Source organism: Pipistrellus hanaki, assembly GCF_964339955.1.
Source record: "Pipistrellus hanaki genome assembly, chromosome: 7".
NCBI lineage: Eukaryota > Metazoa > Chordata > Mammalia > Chiroptera > Vespertilionidae > Pipistrellus > Pipistrellus hanaki.
In genome coordinates, this window is record NC_140509.1 from 67,679,551 (window position 1) to 67,696,244 (window position 16,694).

Genomic DNA, 16,694 nt, shown 5'->3' on the forward strand with positions numbered 1-16,694 from the left:
ATCATGTTGTGCCCTTTAATTTAATGTCTTTGTAACTTTTGCATATGTTTACCAATGGGTATTGCTTTTCCTTTTCATGATGCAAAAGAAATAAAAGGGGAGGCACTAGTACACCAGAAAGCTATTAACTTCATCCTAGGGGACCTGCCCATCTCCCTACAACCTTCTTCAGCCCCTTTTCCCTGCACCTGCTTCATGCCCTTCAAGCACAATTGCTGATATGTCATCTCTTCTCTTGCCCAGTGACTCAGTTGACAGACACTTTAAGAACCTCTAGTTCCCCAATTTCCATTCTTTTCCTTTATATACCGCAGGCCTAACTGTTTACCTATTACCTACCTACACTAGATTGTTTCACTCTCAATAAAATTAAGCCCTCATTTGTGAAAGGAAAAAGAAAGGAGCTGGAGAAGGAATTCTAAATACAGTTTCTGAAAGTGGTAGATTTCACCTTGAGAGATGAAAATAGAACACAGTGAGCTTGCGAAGAAAGACTACAAGGAAGGGGTGAAATACAATAATGCTTCTTCAAAAGAATCATTTTATCAGCAGTTAACTTCATCATGTGGTATGAAAAACCGTGCTCAGGGGTCAGGGAAACTGATTTCTAATCCTAGCTCCTCCACAGCAATTCCCGATGTGCCTCAGTTTCCTTCTATAAAGTGAGGGAGTTAAACTCTGTCATCTCTAAGTTTTTTTCCCCCTCGAAGAATACTAAAATCATTTAGTTAGGATTTAAAATGTAGCATAGGAAGCCTAGAGATTACTCTGTTTTGAATAATTATTCAGTCTTTTGCTTCTGCAAAGAAGTAATTATTATAGATAATAGTTGTTTTTTAGGTTAGTCTGTGAAACCCCATTTAACCCAAACAATGGCTGAGCAAAAGTACTATTGATTCCTAAACTAAGTTCTGAATTTTTGAGAGCAAAAGAAATGGCATAGGAAGAATTTCCTTCCCTGATTACTGGGCCCTGGCTTAAGTTCAGATAAAATATTTTCTCTTTGGCACTTTCTACCACCTTGTCTGCACCCAGGGTCCCCCTGCCCAGTCTCGAAAGGGCTCCCAGTCTCATTGCAGCTTCCTTCCTCAGCTTATCTGCTGCTTTCAGCAAACTCCTCCCCTCAAAAGTTCCAAATGTCTCAAAAATCACCCACTTCTCTCTCACATAACAAAATTCTGTAGTTCCTTTGTGCCATTGTTTTAATTCTTTTTCCTTGAGCAGTAAATGACTTATAGCTCTGAAACGCTATTGCAGGTATAGTTTTATGTTTAAAAGAAGATGCATAATGGAGAAAAAAAACATCAGGCAATGTAGAAGAGAATTTAGGACAAGTTAATACCCAGTCATCTCCCAAAAAATCTGCACTTCTAACTTCCAGATTGCCCCAAATATCCTGGTTTCTCCCCCCCACCCCCTTCCCACATGGTCAATACCTGGAATTCAGCTTCTGCCTTTAAATGAAGAGCTACCTACACAATCAAAGTCATTCTGGAGTTTATCCATCATTTCAACTACATATTACCATTCATTGTTAATCCAGATACAAATGAAAGCATAATTGTTTTACACTTGACAATGTAAAAAGATTATGTATTTCCAAGCAGGATGGCATTAGGTGCTTTAACTTTTTAATCTAATTAGTTTTCAGAAATAACCTCTTAGGCTTCCAAATCTGGAGAGATTATAGATATTTGATTACAGTGGGTTAAAAATCCAATAAAATTTTCTTCCATAATATTCCAAGTGAGACTTCTGAAGTATACTGTAATGATTAGTGGATATGTACAGAAATTAATGGTCTCATGTAGTGACTATTCTTCAACTGTCATAATTCCTTATTATATCTCAAAATAATTGATATTTTATTTTGGCATTAGTTATTGCTTTTGAGAAAAGTCTTGTAAATGCCAGAACAAACAGAATAAACCCTAAGATGCCTGAGAATGTAATTGAATTCTCACTTCATTGGGGACTTTTTTTTCTCCTTTTATCCTACTTTTTACCCGAATTTAAGAAAATATTGTCTGCTGTTTTAACATTAGAGAAAAAATTACTGTCAACAGCATATTTCACTCTAAAAATAGTAGAAGTCCTTTATCTTTATCCAAAGCTGAATATACAAAGCAAATGATCTAAGGAAGTACATATCTGAATAGAATCTATACCAACTGTTCAATTGAGAGCCAGGTCTACTAAAGAACTACAATAGAAGACATTGATATCCCATTATTATAGACTTCTTCCCTTTGTGTCTTAAGTGACTAGAAGAAAAGCATGATCAGCTTTCCTTAATCACATCATTTCCAATAAGAATTAAAAAAAAAAAAAACAATAATGAAATCAACCCATATACAAAGCCAGTTAATACATCTCATAATCTTAGAATTTTGATTAGGTGTATTTAAACAGTTTCTCTCGATTCAAAGATGATCAAGTCATTTAACCAAGATAGATTTTCTTTTTAGCCCTTTTAGATTCTACACTGTGTGTAGACTAACTAGATTATGTAAATTATAATCTATATTAATAAAAGCCTAGGTGGTCTTCATGCCCTTGAGTGTGATGTCACCAGATGGCCGCCACAAAGATGGCCATGCACCCAGTGGAGGCGGGGCCTGGTGGCCACTCTGCGTGGTGAGGCCTGGGGGTCCCACAGCTCCTCATGGTGCAGAGGAGGCCAGTCCCAGTGGAGGAGGCAGGTGGCAGCAGGGGAGGGCAGTTGGGGGCAATCAAGCCAGCAGGGGAGTGGTTAGGGGGCAATCAGGCTAGCAGGCAGAAGTGGTTAGGGGCAATCAGGCAGTTGAGTGGTTAGGAGCCATTGGTCACGGATTGTGCAGGGTGCAAACTGAGCTGAGGGACAACCCTCCCCCTTTATGTATGAAATTCGTTTACTGGGCTTCTAGTTTTACATTATAAGAACCTCAGATTCAGCATTCTGAATAGATTCAGTATTGTGTATAGTCCTTGCCCCATGCTTATCTATTTCATACCATCTTCTCAAATTATCCTTTTTTCTACACCTTTACCTGACAAAATCCTACCCATTCTTCAAAATCTGACACACTTACTGTTTCTGTCATTAAGCATCTACCATCCCCATATCAGAGTTTGTCTTTATTATTCTCTCTCTCTTAAGTAATGTTACATTCTATTTTATATTACAGTTCCTTGTGAACTTATATCTGTGACCAGATTGTATGTTCCTTGAGAACAAAGACTGTTTTGATCATCTTGGTATTTCCATCAGTACCTAGCATATAATATACATATAGCAGGTTCCTGATTAATGTATATTAAGATAAAATGAAATAGCCGAAACCAGTTTGGCTCAATGGATAGAGCGTCGGCTTGGGGACTGAAAGGTCCCGGGTTCGATTCCGGTCAAGGGCATGTACCTTGGTTGCGGGCATATCCCCAGTAGGGGGTGTGCAAGAGGCAGCTGATTGATGACTCTCTCTCATCGATGTTTCCAACTCTCTATCTCTCTCCCTTCCTCTCTGTACAAAATCAATAAAATATATTTTTTTTTAAAAAAAGATAAAATGAAATAAACATCTGCATGGCGATACAATAAGGGAAATGACACCTTCTACATTTCTGAAATCCTACTGATCACAACTTTGCAATTATAAGTTCTTTTGATAATTAATGTGTAAGATTTCAAATCACCTTAACAGTAAGTCTCAGGTAGCTTATTTTTATACCAAATTCATTGGTTTTCTATCTGCCCCCACTGTTGTTTTCTCCCCATGAAATAGTGCTTCTCAATTTGATTACTTGAATTTCTTTTTCAATTCCAGCACTGTACCGAGAACTGCCTCCAGAGATTAAGGAACGATCCCCTCCTTTAACCACCAAAGAAAACACCAAAATGGAAAAACCTTCTTTATCTTCTCAAAAGGTAAATGTTTTCAAGAAAATGTATGGCATATGTACTTTGATTTTCACTCTCTCTGGATAAAATATTACTTTATTTTTCATGCTTATATCATTGTTTACATTATTATTTCTTGTAAAATTGACACCAATGTTATGAAATAATGTAAGGCAAATATTACTGTAGCCATTTTCCAAATAAGCAAACTGAGGAGGCTCAGAGGTTAAAGTAGACCTTAAGTCACAGTCCAAGTAATGGGATAAGGATCTAGAGTAGAACTTGTGACCTCAAGTGTGATGCTATTTCCATCCTATACTTGTTTCTGTAATGATGATACTGACAGTGTTATTAGCCCCACCTGAGAGGTACACATGTGTGCTAACGGTCATTGGGGCCCAACAGAATAAAGATGGCCTATCTTCCTGGAGCATTCCTTTTACTTGCTAGAAATTTAAAATATTTCCAAATTAAAATGAACATGGATATATTATCTGCCAGAGAAATATATTTATTTATTTATTTATTTATTTACTTATTTATTTATTTATTTATTTATTTATTTATTTATTTATTTTGAGTGTCATGTTTTTTTAGTCTGGGCCTTCAGATCCCTCAGTCAGTATTCTTCTGATATTAATAATACTTTGGTGCAAAGTTTAATAAGCAATTAAGCAATGTGCCATATCACATATATTACTTATTGAACTTATTTTATTCTGTGACATTAGCTTTTGCCTTAAATGGAATAACTTCACTCCTTAATAAAATGAAGTAGTAGTGTATAGAGTTTTTTAACAATGGAACCTATCATGTATCATCAGTCATTCAGCCTATATTTATTGAATGCTTACTAGTATTTCCATGCTGAGCATTAGTCCTCAATGAAACAAGATTGAGTAGACAAAGCACTTGCCTTTGAGGCTGGTGGGTGAGACACAAGTTCAACAAACCATGGTAGGAACTATAGTGAAGATATGTGCATAGTGTATTGAGAATGCACACAGCAAGAAACCATCAAAATCTACGTTAGGAGATCCAGTAAGAGTTCCCTGAGGAGGCCATGCTTGAGCTGAGGCTTATCGGATGAAAAAGTATGTGCTTTGTAGATGATCTTAGAAAAAGTATTTTAGCAGAGGAAACAGCTTGAGTAAGGTGTGATAAAGTGTAATTATTTTGTGGAGTATATGGCCAAATGGAGAGGAGGACATAATTCTTGTGTTGATTTGGTCTGCTTTGTCTGAATCCATGCATTATAATAGACTCCTACATATATTTTTCCTGTGAGGAATTTACCACTTGTAGAGTTTGATAATGTTTTACTTCCCTGTGGGGAAAAGTATAAAGAATGATGTACACTTCTGTGAAAAGAAGTCCCTGAGAACCGGTAATGCCCCAGGTATTCAGAATGCCTCAGGTAGGCTGTGAGTGATGACGCAAACAGCCAGCCCTTGAGAAATGTGTAACTGGGCTTCCTCAGCACTTGGCACAGTTACATGTCTTCAGTTTATTTTCTTTATCAGAATATATATGGTTTGATTTTATCAAGATCCTGCCTTATAAACCTACCACAAATTCTATCAGATGTTTAATTTCATATGTAAGTTTTATTTTTATTATCCTATGCAAGATATGTTTTTTAAAAAAGAACTTGAAAAAGTTGTCTCTGAAAAGTGACTAAAGTGGAGGAGGGTCCTAAGTTCATAGAATTAGAAAATTGGTGACATAGAAGGAACCTAAAGATCATCCCCAGTGATTTTAGTCAACTCCCTTCATTTTATAGACGAGGAGATCGAGATCCAAGAGGGTTGTAAGAGGGACGTTCCAAACACTGCTCCTAATTAGGAGCTCGGCCCCATGTTCTCAGGCCAGCCTGTTCCCTCCACCACCAAGTCACCGACAGCTGTCACCTGGACAGCTAGCCACGTCTGTGTAATATTGATTTTTCACATCCCTGTATTATGTTTGTTTAATTGTACCCTTCTTCATGTGGAAGTCTTTAGAATTTTAGTCTTTATATCTTTTAAGAAAAAAAAGGAAAGAAACCTCCTGAATTGTTTTCTTTCTTTTTAAATGATTTCTGTTCAAACTACAGAATGAGAAGTAAAATTATACCTTTTAATAGCTTGGCAGCTGCTGGATCTTATTAAGTCCTTCCAAGTGGAACACACCTGTTCTGTTGCTAAATGTGCCAGGTCCCTTGCAGCATTTCATCTGGTTCATTGAAATGTTAGTGGGTGATGGAAGCATTCGCTCTCCCTCTGCAGGGAGCAGGGCCAGGTTTGAGTTAGTGATTCTTCACCGTAGGCTAGAGAATCCCCAAACAAATCAGTAACTGTCTATACCACAGGGACAGGAGAGTAGAAGACTTGTCCTCAAGTTCCTTCCAGAACATTTTCATCACACTGTGCTGTAAATTTGGATCTAATAGGAGGAAGAATATTTGTGCTATCTGGGAGGATAGCTTTTGAGGGGGTTTTTGTTGGTTTTTTGAGGACTTTTTTTAGATTATTTTATTTTTTACTACCCTATATGATTTGCTATACCTATATCATTCATATATTTGGGGAGGAAAGTTGTTAAATTTCTTTTTTTAAATGTAATTATTTTAGGTCATTCTATTAAAGTAATATATGTTCGTAGTTTTAAAAATTCAACCAATAAAGAATACTGTAAATAAAAAATAAAACTCTGTCCTAATATTCATGTCCACTATACTTTGCAGTTCTTGTTTAAAATGTTCTCTGCACATGTAAATAAACATGTCTTAATTCATGTCTGTGTTTTGATGAAACTAGAATCATACTTAATATTCTGATGATTTTTGTTCATAATATATTTTGGCTATCTTTTCTTATTACCACAGACAATTCTGTTTGTTTAACAGTTTTAATTACTAAAATGGCCAATTTTTTTTTCTTTTTTTTATTCCTAAAATGCCCAGGTATTTTTTTTAATTTCTGAAAATGCTTTGTTTCCTCTTTTTATTGTTATAAAAACAAAACCCAGCCCTGGCAATGTGGCTCAGTTGATCGAGTGAGATCCCATGCCTTGAGAGGTTACCAGTTCAGTTTCTGGTCAAGGCACATGCCTAGGTTGCCCCAGTTTCTGGCTTGATCCTGGTAGGGACAAGCAGGAGGCAGCCGATTGATGTTTCTCTCTCCTCCCTTCCTCTTTCTCTAAAATCAATAAAAACATTTTTTTTTTAATCCAAGTAGAAAATTACCCTCTATCTTCTATAAATGTTTAAACATTGACAAAACCAAGTCGTGTTTTTTTAAATACCACACATATAGTAATAATTATGCACAAGAATGTTAGATTATATATGTGAATGTGGAGAAATTGCTATGATATTTTTGCTTATGCTATCTGAAAATTCACTAAATGAATAAGTCATTAGTTTAGCTATTCTAAGACAATTATAAAAATATCCATTAAAACTCATCTCTTCCTGTGGTAAGAGTTTTAATTATTTTTAGTTTTTTATTTAGCATGTAGTCAGTGAGAACAGGCTGGGGTCAATTCAAAAAATAGCTGGTTCATAAACCAGTGTGCATATTCCACTTATTAAGGGCCAGCTGTTTTTTTGTCTAGTATAGAACAAGAAGAGAGAATCCAAAAGGATCAGATAACAATGGTGGTTTTGCTTCCAGCCAAACATACATGCACAAAAAATTTTACATTGGCAATTCTGTCAACCTCTCAGAAAAACAGTAAGCATGTGTGTGTTCACAAAATATCTAATTTTCATTTGCCCTCTTCATCTCAAAAGTAGACAGTTTATTAAAGCCTGGATTAATTGTGCTATATTTCACTATTTTAAAAAATAACTTCATATAGAAAAAAAATGTTTTTCCATCTCCTGTTCCTTATACCAGGAGTTCACCTAAATTATTTTTAACCAGAGGAATAATATGATTTTATTACTGTGTTAAATCCAACAACAAATTTATAGTAGACAGTGGTTATTTTTGATATGGCAAAATAGATTTTCCAAATACCTAGAAGTTAGTTAATATACACTGAACCATTGAAAATGCAATCATAATTAGCATTGTCTCCTTCCTATACTAATTTATATCTTTTTTAGTTTAGTAATTTTATCAGAGAAAATTCAATTATTTGATATATTAAATAGATAAAATTAATTTATGCTTGGATTTGCTTTTAAATTTCAGGAATAATTGAATGTTTTTTTCTTGATCCAAAGAGAACAACGTCAAAATCTTATAAGTAAAACTTATTTGTATCCCATAAAGAGTCTCAGTATAGACAACACTAATATGTATTTCTTTTCCCCCATAATTTGTTTCAATAACATATATATTTTGAGAAAAAAATATTGATTTCAAAAAATGTCATTTACATTTGAAAAATATTTGTCCCACAAAGTGTGTGGGACACCAGTGATGTGACAGCAAAACCAGTGTGTCACCTCGCACCATAGATCCCAACAGTATAGTCTCTAACTGCTCTACACAGAGGAACTTTTAAAAATATATATTGATTTCAGAGAGAGGGAGAGAAATAGAAACATCAATGAGAGAGAACCATCAACATCAGTCAGCTGCCTCATACACACCTCCTCCTGAGGATCAAGCCCACAACTCAGGCATGTGCCTGATGGGGAATCGAACCGTGACCTCCTGGTTCATGAGTTGATGCTCAATTATTGAGCCTCACTGGCCATGTTACTCAAAGGGACTTTAAAAGCCTTCACAATCTCTCTTACCCTGAAAGGAACTCATTAGGTCTTGACTTTCTTAAAGGTCTGGGGACCAATTCTGCTACTTATTCTCTTTATACCTTTGCCTCGGCCGTTGTATTTGGTATGTATATTTCTGCCCCTGCTTTGTATCTTCCTCCAGTTTCCTTTGGGCGATTCCCCTCCAAGTTTTCAGGACCCCATTACCCTCAACAGACTGAATGACCCCCCTCCCAGGCTGCTTGTCTTTTCAATTTACCTAACCTGGGGTAGGTGCAAGATAACTGCCAGTGGTTCTGAAATAAATGGACTGTGAGAGAATACCTCTTCAGCCTCCATCCCAAAACTATGTATGTATAATTTCCTTGATGTCTTTCTAACTTACGTTACTTAATATTTTTACAAAATAAAAGGGAGGAATTGTTTTCAACTTTAGAAACCCACTGATTTTTCGGCTGATTTGAGGCTCTGAGCCCAGCCTCTAGTTTTCTTATACAGACCTTCCATGAAAATTCAGTTTAGAGAATAATATAAATTCTCAATAAAGAGTTCATAATTGTTCCAATAAACCACTGAAAAATATTTGTAGGACATTTCTTCTGAGAAGCCAAGTATAGATTTTATTCTTTGAATAATGAGTGTCCAAAAAAAAATAAATAAAAAGTAATGTGCTGCATCAAAACAATGTTCTACTTGGCCCACTACTACTTTTCTGACAGTGACTGTAGGGTTGTTTTATAAAATGATACAGTGTTTGCTCTTCATGATTACATTTTCAAAGGTTAACCTAAATATGAGTAAATTCCTCTCACCATCTATCACAGATCTAAAATGCGAAAGATGTTATTGGGAGAGCTTTTAACCAATCATTCCTAGTTGTAAATTGTCCTTTTAGATAGTGGCAGAATTGATGCTTATTAGTCACCCTGTCTTCTGACTCTGCAATCAGCATGACCTTTTTTCAGAAGTTCTGGGACACCCTAATCTGCTGTCCTCGTGTTTCATCAAGCCCTCCAGGGTTTCTCAACCTTGGCACTGTTGGCATTTGGGGCTAGATAATTCTTTGATGGGGGGAATGTGCATTGTAGGATGTTTAGCAGCATCTCTCTCTGCCTCTACCCACTAGGTGCCAGAAACACTAACGCCCTCCAGTTATAATACTGAAAAGAGTTCTCAAACATTGCCAAATTTTCAAAATCTCTCTCTCATACACACACACACACACACACACACACACACACACACACACACACCATTGAGAACTGTTCTATTTTATTTTTTTAAAGTATCTAATATTGTGTGTGGATATGTGTTTTTCCTTAAATAAAAATTTTCTTTATTTTAAGATCCTGTTCATGAACTTTTGCTTTCATGTTTTCCATTACTGGCAAATATGTAAGTGTTTGTATTGCAGCTATAGACTGCTCTCCTTTAAAACAGCAGATTCACATAGAGATGTATCCAGCCAGCTGTGTGAGGCTCAACATGAGTTTATATTAAAAATGTCTCTTAATTAAATAGCTCTTGACTACCATTTATTTCCTTTGCTTGGTAAATTAACTGTATGCTACTCTTTCCATAGGCATTGAAAATGAACTGTATGCTAATGTTCTTGTTATTAGCAGTCACAATGAGAGTGTCATAATGGCCTCTAGTGTTAAAGTCATTCTCCTTAACTTGACTTAAAAAGGATGAACCTTTTTTACTTAAGTGTCTCTGTTATCCACACATACCATAAAAGACCTCATTCAACATAGTACAACAGATTTGCTGTTATCTCTCTTTTACTGAGCTTTGTTGTACTTGAGTCTTTCCTTTTACCCCTGTTTCTGCTTCCCATTACTGTGGGTACTCTTAAGCAGCATCTCTCCTTACACAGAGAAGAGATGTAGACTGTATCTCCAAAGGTTGGCATCTCCTTTGTGAAACATGCTCTCTGCCCTGCCCTGCCAGCTTCAGAGTCGCTGACCTGGAAGCAGAATCATTCCCAGGATAACTGTGGGAAAGCATTCCTCCGAAACCAGGAACCCTATGTATTACTCCATCCTAAAACTCACTGGCTGGATTAAGGGTTTTTTTATTGCGACTTTTGTAATTACCACAAATACCATGTGTAATTACTTAGTCTGTTATGGCTGCTAAATTTGTACTTTATAAATATTATAAAATAAAATGGTTTGTGCTTAGATATGAACCTGTTAAAGAAGGCAACTGAAGAACAAATTTAAAAGCCACATGGCCAAACAATTTTGTTTAAGCTAATATAAATAGGTAGGTAGATGGATGGATGGATAGATAGATAAATGGATGGATGGATGGATGGATGGATAGATAGACAGACAGACAGACACACATGTACACATACTGAGATGATGATGAATAAGGAATCATTTAGATTGGACTGCTGACAGACTGTAAGTATAATGAAGATTGAAGAAGGAAAACATTAGGTAAAGGAAATTAGGTCAAAAGGAAAAGCATCACTTAATGCTTCTCCTCGCATGGCTCATGCATATGACTTTTTTCTTTTCTTCCTTTCTTTCTTTTTGGATAGAAGTAGAAGGGCTAAAAGTTCCTTGAGGACAGGTGCTGTTTTGTTCAAAATTGAATTACCAGGATCAGGTGCAAAGCAGGTATAAATAAATGTTTACTGAATAAAGGATTGGGTTAACCAATAGCAGCAGCTGTACTGAGGTCAGACCTGACCTCTGTGATGGAGTTGCACACAGGCAGATGTTCAGCAATGCACAGAGGGTGACAATGGACTTCATAAAACTGCCAGGTCTCCTCCAGTGTCTCCAGGTTCCTTCCCTAATCTCCCATCTCTAGGGAATAGTTCTGTCTAAAAGATAAGTTGGCCGAAACCGGTTTGGCTCAGTGGATAGAGCATCGGCCTGAGGACTGAAATGTCCCAGGTTCGATTCCGGTCAAGGGCATGTACCTTGGTTGTGGGCACATCCAAGTAGCAGGTGTGCAAGAGGCAGCTGATCGATGATTCTCATCAATGTTTCTAACTCTCTATCCCTCTCTCTTCCTCTGTGGAAAAAATCAATGAAATATATTAAAAAAAAAAAAAAAAAAAAAGATAAGTTGGGTGATCCAAATGATTCTTCAGTGTGCAGGAATTCAAAAAGTGGGGGGCGGAGGGGGGGCGCGGGTGAGTGGAGGGTCTACCTAGTGTGGCTAAGTTGGTTGAAAATCATCCCATGCGCTAAGAGGTCACCAGTTCAATTCCTGTTCATTGCATATGCCAAGGTTGTGGGCTCAATTCCTAGTAAGGGGTGTGTGGGAGGCTGCCAATCAATATTTCTCTCTCTCCCCCTCTCCTTTCTTCTCTTTCTAAAATCAATAAAAACATTCTTTTTTTTAAAAAAAAAAAAAAAGGGGGGGGGAATATTCTGATGTTTCTTACCTTCTTGATTATCTGCAATCAGTTTTCACTCTCCTCAAACCAGGTCATTTAGACCACCAGGAAATAAATGCATGGAAGCAATTATTTATCTGTTTGATGCCAGATGAATACATTGTGCTTGGTATGTGTGACTTTGCACACCTGTCTTACCAGTTCCCAGGTCTGATGGTAAACCAGTTATCCATTTTTCTCACTTCTACTATGTAATTTTATCATTGCTGAAGAAAGTCACATAATTGTATTGGTTATCTGTGTCATATTTCTGATTCCAACCTTAATGAGGTCCGTGGTCTTCACCATTCGTTGTTCTTCCTGACCAACGCCCTATTCCATTCCTTACAGTGCCTGGCTGGTCAAAATAATGTCCACCTTTCTCAAGCTCTTAAGCTCTTACTCCAACTTGATTTTGTCTCCATGCTTTCTTAAAGAGAAGATATTCAACATTAATTGCCTCAGCTTCTCATGCCTGCCTTCTCTGTATTTCTGTAATTCTCTCTTAAAATAACAGGCAGATAGTCAAACATCAGGAAGGTTTACAGTATAATAGAAATATTTTATAGAGTTCTATATTAAATGCTAGGGAGACACATAGAAATGGTCCCTGACCTGAGCATAATGAAATCAGCAAAGGCTTTCCAGAGAAGTTCATCTCTAAATTGAGCTTTGTAGAAGAAAGTGACTTTGAGGCAAACTGAGCAGATATATTCGAAGGGATTATACACTTGGGCCATCACAGATATTCCATCATGGCCGAAGTTTAGGATGCAAAATTAAAAACAGAATTGAACCTCAACAAGTAAGAATCGGGAAGGTTCTTGTTCGGCATGTTTAAGAGCTGGGTTTTATCCTAAAGGTCAGTAGGGAGACAACAAAAGATGTAAAGCAGTGGTACCTGTCATGGGACACATACCGCACAGGGGAGGCAATTTGATTTTTAAGGAGATCTATTCAAGAATGAATGATTAACAGTGATTTTTTTGTATTTCTTATGGTCCTAGGAGACTTATATACAGGATATCAATACATATTGTGGCATATTTATGCATTTCAGTTCTCTATTATATGTTTTGAAATTTTATTTGCTATTTTTCATATCACTTTATATTATTATTATTATTATTTTTTAACAATTTCTTAGTGGTTTCTTCCTCAGTACTTTGTCCTTTTGTTCTTTTGTTTTTCTCTTTCATGGATGTCTTGTTCTTTGGAAGCTTGTTTAGACCAAGTTAATGGCCTTTTAGGCTTCCTCCACATCAGTGTTTCCCAAACTTCTCTCATGATGAGAATCACCTGGTGGAGTTGTTAAAATACAGATTCCTGAATCCCAACTAAGAAGTGCTAAACTAGAATTTTTGGGAACATATAGGTAAAATTGTATACTTAACTACTTCTCTAAGACAGATGTTATATACAGAGCACTAAGTTAGGTATGCAATTTTACCTATATGTTCTCAAAAATTCTAGTTTAGCACTTCTTTGTTGGGATTCAGGAATCTGTGTTTTAACAACTCCACCAGGTGATTCTCATCATGAGAGAAGTTTGGGAAACACTGCTCCACATGAATAGAAGTTCACTTTTGAATAATAAGGTTTATATGTCATGGGAGGGGACACCAAGATTTTAGAGATGTTTATGTGGGACATGGCCAAAATAAGGTTGGGAACCACTGATGTAAAGCATGGAAGATGACAACAAATTGGTTCTTTCAAAAGTTCATTCTAGAAACTCTAGGAAAAAGACTAGGAAAAAAAGCAGTACTGGAAGAAGTAAGAACAGGAAGGGCTATTGTAGTAATCCAAGCCGAACATTGAGAACGTAAGATTTGGTAATTAAATCCACATGCAGGAAAAGAAGAATTCTATGTTTCCAATTTCTATGTATAAGAAAATAAGAACTTCACTTTGGAGATAGTTGATGTTTGAGTATATGTACAGCAGCCAATTGCAGATCTCTTAAAGGCTTCTATGGGACTCAGGAGAGATTTGAAAACTATGTGTTTTAGTAGTTCTGTCATTAGTTATATATAAAAATGACAGCATGTAAAACATTTTACAAATGGTAGAAATTTGTGCACTGGGTGGTTGTCCCTCAGCCCAGCCTGCACACTCCAATGTGGGACCCATTGAGGGATGTCTGACTGCCGGAGGGATGGGGCCTAAACCGGCAGGCAGATATCCCTCTCACAATCTGGAACTGCTGGCTCCTAACCGCTCACCTGCCTGCCTGCCTGATTTCCCCTAACTGCTTCTGCCTGCCAGCCTGATCACCCCCTAACCACTCCCTGCTGGCCTGATTGACACCTAACTGCCCCCTGCTGGCCCAATTGCCCCCTCCTAGCCTCTCCTGCCAGCCCAATTGCCCCCAACTGCCCTCTCCTGCCAGCCATCTTGTGGTGGCTATCTTGTGGCAGCCATCTTGTGACAACATGAGGGTGGCCATCTTGTGATGACGTGAGAGTGAGTTGCCATCTAGGCTTTTATTAGTATAGATTTAATTTGTATGTAATTCAAAATATGAACAGAATAACAATTTACATTTTTATGTGAATTTTAAATGGACCCTTTTCATAAATAGAATTTTCTATAGAAAACATTTGCAATCTATTTTATGGCAACATTGGGTTGACTTATAAAAAACTGTCTTACAGCAAACACCCTTTTCTCACAGTATACTTGCAGTAGGAATTAATGCTCATATTCTTGAAGAACCATCTAACACTCAGAGTATAATTTGGCTCCACTGAGAGCAGTTCTGTATTTGTTTTTCTCACAGTGGTGTCATTAATAAAGGATACTTGGAACCCCTTTATTAGAAAATTCAAAGAAGTCTGATTCAATATTTTGCATATAGTTAAGTGAGTAGACTGTGAAAATACAGAATATACTGAAGAGATTACAAAGTCAAGATACAATGAATTAAAGTAGCAAATCATATAGTATTATTGGATTAATTAGAGACCTGGTGCATGAAATCCGTGCATGGGGAGGAGGGTGTCCCTCAGCCCAGCCTGTACCCTCTTCAATCTGGGATCCCTTGAGGGATGTCTGACCATTGGGCAGTTGGACATCTCTCTCACAATCCAGGACTGCTGGCTCCCAACTGCTTGCCTGCCTCTGCCTGATTGTTCCTAACCGCTTCTGCCTGCCACCTTGATCATCCCCTAACCACTTACCTGCCAGCCTGATCGATGCCAAACTGCTCCCCAGCTGGCCTGATTGCCCCTAACTGCCCTCCCCTGTTGGCCTGGTCGCCCCCAATTGCCCTCCCCTGCAGGCCTGCTCCCCCAACTGCCCTCCCCTGCAGGCCTGGGTCCCCCCACAACTGTCCTCCCCTGCAGGCCTGCCCCCCCCCAGCTGTCCTCCCCTATTGGCCTGTCTCCCCCAGCTGCCCAGTCACCCCTAACTGCCCTCCCTGCTGGCTTGCTAACCCACAACTGCCCTCCCCTTCAGGCCTGGTCCCTCCCAACTGCCCTCACCTGAAGGCCTGGTCCCCCCTAACTGCTTACCCTCCCCTGCAGGCCTGGTCCTCTTCCCCCAACAACCTTCCCTGCAGGCCTGGGTCCGTTTCCTCCCCACCCCCAACTGTCTTCTGCCAGGTTGGTCCCCACCAACTGCCCTCTCTTGCTGCCCTGGTCTCACCCAACTGCCCTCCTCTGCCAGCCTCCTCACCCCTAACTACCCTCCCTGCTTATCTGATCACCCACAACTGCCCTCCTCTGCAGGCCTGATTACCCCCCAACCCCCAACTGTCTTCCCCTGCAGACCTGGTTTCCCCCAACTGCCTTCCCCTGCAAGCCTGGGTCCCCCCAACTGTCCTCCCTTGCTGGCCTGGTCTCCACGAACTGCCCATAACTGCTCTCCCTTGCAGGCCATCTTGTGGCGGCCATCTTGTGTTCACATGGGGCCAACCATTTTTGACCACATGGGAGCAGCCATCTTGTGTTTGGAATGATGGTTAATTTGCATATTACTCTTTTATTAGTTAGGATTTAGGCTGATGCTGTAGGACTCCGTTTGCCACACACCTGTAAGCTGGCTTTCCTTACAGAGCGCTTAAGAGAACTGTAGGTTTAGTTGTGTTCAGAACCTGGCATGCTCTCTCCTCCTTCAGTAATTTGTTGGCTTTTCAGCATGTGAATATTAACTGATTCTCTAATTTTTGACTTATTGTTTGTTTTCTTCTTCTTTTACAACAGTCAGTCAACAAGGACAAGTCTCAGGATTTCAGATGGGGCTCAGAATCTATGACACAGTAAGCAACTTCTCTTCCTAAATAATTTACAGTGATAAATAGTTCTTGTTTTTTATTATGGACAATTTCTCATTTTCCTTTTCAAAACATCACACTCTTGTTGTTTCAGATCATTGATTTTTAAAAGTTTGTTTAGCTGTTGCCCTGGCTTGTTTATCTCAGTGGATGGAGCATTGGCCTATGGACTGAAGGGTCATGGGTCCAAAGGCTCATACCTGGTTGCAGTCTCAGTCACCACCCGTGTCGGGGTGTGTGCAGGAGGCAACCAATCGATGTGTCTCTTTCACATTGACGTCTCTCTTCCACTCTCTCTAAGAATCAATGAAAAAATATCCTCGGGTGAGGATTAACAAAAAAAAAAAATAATTAATTAAAAATAAAAGAGCTTAGCTGCTTTGAGGAGAATAATGGTTGGACATTGAGGAAGTGTATGAAAAGTAGTAAG

At 38.3% G+C, this 16,694-nt stretch overlaps 1 protein-coding gene across 8 annotated transcripts in view; it reads left to right on the top strand.

Annotated features, from left to right (window-relative positions):
* Positions 1 to 16,694, top strand: part of AHI1 (Abelson helper integration site 1) — a 139,959-nt gene that overhangs the window by 109,943 nt on the left and 13,322 nt on the right. For all 8 annotated transcript variants that reach the window (XR_014795469.1, XR_014795470.1, XR_014795471.1 and 5 more), the window contains 2 exons: positions 3,804 to 3,904; positions 16,194 to 16,249. Coding sequence is in view for 4 of the 8 variants with exons in the window: in XM_084889392.1 (XP_084745518.1) it covers positions 3,804 to 3,904; positions 16,194 to 16,249 (157 nt within the window). In the remaining 4 variants the exon portion in view is untranslated. The remainder of the gene's footprint in view (positions 1 to 3,803; positions 3,905 to 16,193; positions 16,250 to 16,694) is intronic.